This window comes from Parasteatoda tepidariorum, chromosome 12 (genome assembly GCF_982258835.1).
Source record: "Parasteatoda tepidariorum strain Cologne lab strain chromosome 12, Ptep-v5.0, whole genome shotgun sequence".
Lineage (NCBI taxonomy): Eukaryota > Metazoa > Arthropoda > Arachnida > Araneae > Theridiidae > Parasteatoda > Parasteatoda tepidariorum.
The window spans coordinates 22,057,279-22,064,510 of NC_141766.1; the positions used below are offsets into that span (position 1 = coordinate 22,057,279).

Genomic DNA, 7,232 nt, shown 5'->3' on the forward strand with positions numbered 1-7,232 from the left:
AGTTCAGTGAATTTAACTTGAGAGTCTTGAAAATAAAAATAGGACTCACTGGGATTGAGATGTTTCCCCGATGATCCCCCGCAGAAGGCGGAGCACTGCTTCATTTTTGAGCAATTCCAGTAATTCTTTGATTAACCCGTTGGGGACGGGTGATTCAGAAAAGCATTCGTACAAAATCCGAATCAAGTTGCAATTAATTAAAAAACGGTAACTTAAATGTAGTCGTTACTAATTTAACAGACTTACTTTGCTTTTATTTTAATTATTGTTAGTGTAATCATATATATAATCAATGTTAATTCAAAGTACAACTAAATAGTTTTATTTTGAACAAAGTAGTGGTGAATTAAATAAATCAAACAATTATAACTCCGCCCACAAATAAACTGCTAAAGAAATACTTTGATTACCAGTTTTATCTTTTCACCCTGATTGATACGGTTTTTTGCTGTTACGTATTTGTGACAGTCGGCGCGAAAGGGTTAATGACACTAATCGGTGAGCAAGTTTAGGCGTCGAATTTGATGTTGTTCGAGGGCTCCTTCTGCTGGCACGGGTCTCGCACCCAGTATAGTTGGCTGTGTGGCTTTTGTAACAATTACAGCATTTTGGAGGTGTAGTTCTGTCTTTGTTGCACTCATGTGACCTGCAGTTTTCAGCACATTTTACACACCTTGCAGGTGCATTGCAGTGGATTTGTGTATGCCCATAATTTTGGCAGTTGTAACATTGTATAGGTCCTCGACGTCCTCGAAATCAATCGATCTGCTGTATGTTGTTGACTTCGAATATTCTTTGGTGATTCACCGTTGATGTTAGGATTATGAGAAAAAGTGGAAGGAGCTGACAGGCCTCTCCCATTCCCTTCTTAAACTGCACTATTTTAAAGGTTTCAATATTGTTTTTCTGTAATTCTGTAGGATAATTTTACAGGATCGTAATATTTATTCAAGAACGTTTTTTTAAAAAATTAAATTGGTGATGAGAAAGGAAATCAGCTTTTAAATTCCCACCCTCCTTTTGCTCGATGTAAATTTTGTATGGTTTACAGGGTAATTATTTCAAAAAGCTTCGGGCATGATCTTTCATTTTGTGCATCAGTTTCGCACTGTAAAATCTTCCAAAACATTTGATGCTGAAAGAAAAATTGCTTACATATAGTTAGTATAGAAGTATTTCCATTGTTTTTATCAACTCCTGTATGATTCTTTGTTTAGAAAATTTGATTTAAAGTTATTTTCTGCATCCCTACATGTAAATGATTCAAAAGTTCATATAAAACGCCACATTGTTTCAAAATCACCCAAAATTCTGAGAGCTTTAATTTGTAATTGTCTACCACTCAATAAAATATCTTGAAAAAAGAGTAGAAGTTGGCAGCGCTGATTAATATATATTAACGAAATAATGTTAACTGAGATAGAAAATAGCTATTTTCTTCAAAGGCAAATGAGCTGCCATTTTTTTTTTCGTGGCACGGTATTTGCATCATGGAATGAAATTAAGTTGCAGAATGACAGAGAGTGAGTTACAGAATGACAGAAATTTATGACAATGACAAAAATTTACTATCGCTATTAAATTTTTATTAGACCTGAAGGTACCCTTTTTTACTAACTCTATTGTATTTAAATAAAATTTAGGAAAGAAAAATATTTATTATTTATATGTATTTATTATTTTATGAAATATTCTGTGTATGAAAATGAAACTTTCGATATGAAATTGTTTTACAATTATTATTTACCATTTTATGAAATTTACTACATGAAAATGAAATTATTTTATACTTAATACTTACTATTTTATGAAATTTACTGTATGAAAATGAACTTATTTACTCTTAATGTATTATTTTATGAAATTTACTGTATGAAAATGAAATTATTTGCTCTTAATGCATTATTTTATGAAATTTACTATATGAAAATGAAATTGTTTACTATTACTATTCATTATTTCATGAAATTAACTGTTTGAAAATGAAATTATTTGGCTCTTAATGTTTATTGTTTTATGAAATTTACAATATGAAAATTAAATTGTTTATTCTTAATGTTTATTATTTTATGAAATTTACTGTATGAAAAGGAAACTTTCGAGCGGAAAATATTTTACATTTATTATTTATTTTTTAATGAAATGAAATTATTTTGCAGAGTGTTTTCCATCACCAACAAAGGAGAGCTGAGAGTTCGAAACCTGGAGTTTCTCAATGCCAGTACTTGTCATATAATAGTTGTGGCTACAGATAACGGTGTACCACCTCGTCAGTCATCAGTTCTTGTTACTGTTCAGTTTCCTGAAGATGTTGCCCAATCCAGTGTATTTAAAATTAAGAAATCTGACAGTTCATTACTACTTATGATTGTCTTTGGTGTTTTGCTAGGAACCTTGATAATTGTCATCATTACATTGACTATTTATATTTTGAAAACGTAAGTATTTTTTTACTAAAAAGCTAATTATGTAACAACTAATCTTCACTGTTTAATTGTTTTATAGGCTAACAGTTTATGCCTGTAACATAATCGTATTGCTTGTACAATAATATTGCATAAGATATGTTTTTTTTAATAGTAAATCCATCCACATTTTTTGTAACGAAATTTTTGTCCATCAGCTTTTTTCAATATATTATTAACGACCAACGTTCCCCATAAGTTTCCTTAAAATAAATTAAGTTATACTCAATTAATTCAAATGTTAACTTTATTTTAACACTGAAATTTATCTTGAAATTAATAAGATATTTGAGTTCGCCATAACATTAAAAAAGCCTTGAGAAAAATTTTTGGTGAAATAAATGTGGATGACTCATGGAGACAACGACACAATTTTGAGCTTTATAGGCTATTCAAGGAAACTGACATCAACAAATACATCAAAATAAGTCGCTTAAAGCTTGAGGGTCACATGCGATGGATCGTTTTTCCTTGACATTTAAGATCTTCAATTACAAACCAATGGGAGCTAGAGTTAGAGGTACGCCCAAGATCATATGGCTTGACTGTGTGGAAGAAGATTTTAAAATTCTAAGAATTACTAACTGGAGAACAATCACAAAGAAAAGAGCAGGATAGAGGTGCTAGGGAAGGCTCTGGCCCATAAAAGGCTGTCTTGCCAATAGAAGAAGAATAACATATTAATTAGATAAATATCACTGTTTATATTTGAAGTTGGACTACTGCGATATTTTAAAACTTAAACTGTAGCTGAAAGTATGAAGTTCTTAATTTGTCTGAGCTTAAATGCCCAATCATTTTTTTTTTCATGAATGAACTTTTTATTCATTGCAAAGCGCAGCGTTTTCACTGCAGTAGTTCGGAATGATTTCACCAAATCACCAATTTCTTAATAATTTCACCAAAGACATGATTATGTTATACTGTCTTGATGAAAAATAGGGTTATTACATATCCAGAGTGTTCCGTAATAACCACCCTAAAAATACATAATTTCAAATTACTTGAGTCGAAAATGAAGACCAAAAATACTATTGTCGCAATACTACTGTTATAGATTGACCCATGTGAAATGCCACAGGCATTTTCAAATTAATTCTTAAACGTTAACCATATAATGCCTTTAAAAACTGTTTAGAACTTTTTCATGAATTTGTCAGAAATGTTTAGGTATAATACTTTAAAATGTTACTTCGACAGTTTTATATCTAGATGCGTAAGATTAGTGTGAGATAGTTTTTAGATGAAAGTTTTATGTTAAATGATGGGTCATATTCCTTGAGATAAAATTTAAGTGGAGATAATACTTTCTAGTTTTAATAATTTTCTGACCCATCATAAATATGAATTATTTATGAAAATATTATTTTTAGATTTGACATTTTTTTATATTATTTTTTAATTGCAATATTTTACTAGCTCAATTAAGAATTTTGATAAAATCGAAAAATTTCTAACTCTCTTTTTTTCTCAATATTTTTCTTTAGTGTTATCATTGCCTTACTATAGTTACTTAATATCTCTTAATATTTATTTTAACAATTATATAAACATTTTTTCAATAGATTTATTAATTGATATAAAATCCTTTAAATTTGTAACTTCAACCTTAATTTTTAATTCATTAAGCAAAGTATTTTAATTCTTGCATAGCTACCATAATGATGCTAAACCCAATATGTTTATAATTCAATGTATTTTGAACTTTCATGATGTATGGGATAAGGGCCGCTGCTCGGCCCAGGTGCCCAGTTTTTGATAAATAAAGGAAAGGAATAATTACTTAATATATTTATTTTCTGTTGCCCAATAGTTCATTTAATTTTTTGTGTTAATTTAAATGGTACAAAACTTACTAAAATTGTTTACTTTTGTGTTTAATCTTACTAAAATTTATAATGATAAACTTCTTTTCAATAAATTTTGTCAACTAAAATTAAAACTTAACTATTTTCACTTTATAATATATATAAATAAAATATTTTAGGAAACAATACCGGGATAGAATACCAAGTGTAGTGTCTTCAAATGGTACACCTATGGCTAATAAAATGGCAACATATATTTCTGGAGGTACTCTCACTAGCAACAACAATAACAAACCTCAGGGAGGACAAGGTGCTAATACTATTGAACACCCATCGGGAGTGGAAAATCCCGTATTTAATATGCCTGATCATAATCATCAAGGTACTTTGCATCGTGGACAATTGCCTCCTGCACCCTCGGAAGTAAGTGCTTGGCAAGGAAACGGTACTTTGAGAGGGGATGATCATCATATGGGTACTTTTACTACAAGACCAGGAAGTGGATTAAGTAATGGAAAAGTTCAGAATATATATTGGCCAAATGGTTCCATACCACGACGAGTGAAAAAGCTAAGTTGGGAAGATGAACAGCCAAATAGAGTAAGCTGATCTTCAATCTTTATAAAATCTTCAATCTTTCCAATTTTTATATATTCCATTAACTGTTAAATTATTTTGATTCAATATATGCGAAAAATATTATATTTTTAATTTACATTGTACTGATTTATATTATGTATATTAGCTTCATTGATTAGTTTTAGTGATATTATATGACACAAATCTCTAATTTTAAAACAAATAAGGAAACGAAATACGATATATCTAAAAGACGGTAGCTGAAAGTGGGTTTAGAAGGACTTTAGTTTTGAAGTATTTCGATTTAGACTTTTTCGATAGTCTTTGTTTTAATTTGCATTCCTCTTCAAGAGAAATTATATATATATATATATATATATATATATATATATATATATATTATATATACATTATATATATAGATATATATTTTATATATATATATATTATATATATAGAATTGAATCTGTAGTGGTAGACAAGTAAATTAGACATACCTATCATATTCATAAATTTAAAAAAAATTTAGACATATATTTGCTACCACTTTCTTATTTTTACTAGATTTTCGATTAAATGGCTCTTTCGTAAACTGGTCTACCTTCATAGTGGTCTGATTGGACTACCTATAAAAAACCGTGTGGAGACTTTCAGTTATAGGAGGCGTTGATGCAACTTCTTCGGAATGTATGCACGTTTATGCGTGGGGATGTGAAACACTGGATTTTTTGAGCTTACATTGTTGTTATAAAATTCATCAAAACAGGGTCGTTCTTTTGTATACGAAAATTTATTTGCTTTACCACTGATTTTTTACTTATAGATTTCCTATATTAAATATTTTTTCTCCTCCCTTTTCAGACCGAGCTTGATCCAGATGTCAGCGTGACGCCACTGAGCAAAACATGCAACGACAGGCTAAAACAGCCAGGATTAACAGTTTACTTTTGATAGCTAAGTAGTGGACTATAGAACAATGTTTACTTAGTTTTCATGTGTGCAGGAAATGAAAGTTTCGTGCACGCTCATGCTTTTTATCATCGTGTATGCCTTATGAAAGTTAGATTCCTGAAAATTCTGTGATATTTCAAGCTGTGAACTTCATTACTTAGTGAACTACTATCAGTTTCAAACCCATTAATGAAATTATAGATTGTGTTAAAGTTAGAAAATGGGATTGTTATGAATTAGGACATTAAAACAGGTTGAGATTGAAATAAAAATACTAACTTTAAATACCTCTGAAAAGGTACTGCCCAACTTGCCTGAAGCACAGACTGTTGAAAACGTTTAGATGATTTCTTAAATCATCATTCAAACTGCATCATCTTCACGATTCACTTCGAAAATGGGTTCAAATGTTATTACTATCAGCAGGTAAATACAATTTGTAAAAAAATAAATTAGCCAAACACGTGAATGTGCAATTTTCACATTATAGTTTTCTTAGCTGTTGAATAATTTTAAGGCTTTCTTAGAAAGCAATCATAATCTTTATAAGTTGAAAATCAAAATACAGAGCTATAGTCTGTCTATGCAAAGAACACCCCTCGCCATTCGATTAGAGCAGTGTCGGTGACTATGGTTGCGAGGTTTAGCTATTTAAAGCATCTGTGGTGTATATTTAAGACAGATTTTGGCTTGGGTAGACGATAAAATAGGAATCAGGGGAAAGAGAGAAGCTTCTCTCTTAAATGCGCTATTTCTAGTTTCCATAGCAGCAGATGGCCTTAACTGAGTGGCGAGGGGAGTTCTTTCTATAGTCAAACTACCCCGGTATAGGAGAAAGATCCTTAACTTTTCGATTTTAACTCCAAATATATGTGAAAAGCTGCAATGCTTTAAAATTTCCTTTACATAAGTTTTTCCTTCTGTCAACTGCAAAATTTGTTAGCGTAAATTTAGATTGGCACAATTTTTTTTAATTAACTCAGATTAAGAAGAAAGTTTTTTTTTAAAAATAATATATTTTGATTGAGCCCAACTATTTCGCTTCTTCTAAATAAATTTTAGCATTGGAATAATTGAGTTATCAAAATTTACCTTTTCGAAACAATAGCCTGTCCTATAAAAGAAAGCAAAGGGCTACTATAAAGGTAAAAATGTAAACCTCTTGATTAAGTGCGTAGATATTTTCTCGTTTTAGCACGCACATCATAGATATGGCTACAATTATCCTGGTTCTCTTAGATAAATGTATTGGCTATCACTTAAAAACTTCTGGGAGTATGAAAAGATTACTTTTAAATATCGGTGGTACAATATCAGCTTAAGCAATACTTTTTAAACAATTTATAAAGATAAACAATGTCTTCTTAATTTTTTCTTACCAGTTTAAGCAATACTTTTCAAACAATTTATAAAGATAAACAATGTCTTC

The 7,232-nt window shown here is 30.1% G+C and overlaps 1 protein-coding gene across 3 annotated transcripts in view; it reads left to right on the forward strand.

The window, feature by feature from the left end:
• Positions 1–6,791, forward strand: part of Cad96Cb (protocadherin Fat 4-like Cad96Ca) — a 116,826-nt gene extending 110,035 nt beyond the window's left edge. For all 3 annotated transcript variants that reach the window (XM_016065607.4, XM_016065600.4, XM_016065615.5), the window contains 3 exons: positions 2,160–2,438; positions 4,453–4,873; positions 5,714–6,791. In XM_016065607.4, the coding sequence (XP_015921093.1) occupies positions 2,160–2,438; positions 4,453–4,873; positions 5,714–5,803 (790 nt within the window). In that variant the 3' untranslated portion in view covers positions 5,804–6,791. The remainder of the gene's footprint in view (positions 1–2,159; positions 2,439–4,452; positions 4,874–5,713) is intronic.
• The last annotated feature ends 441 nt before the right edge of the window (positions 6,792–7,232 follow it).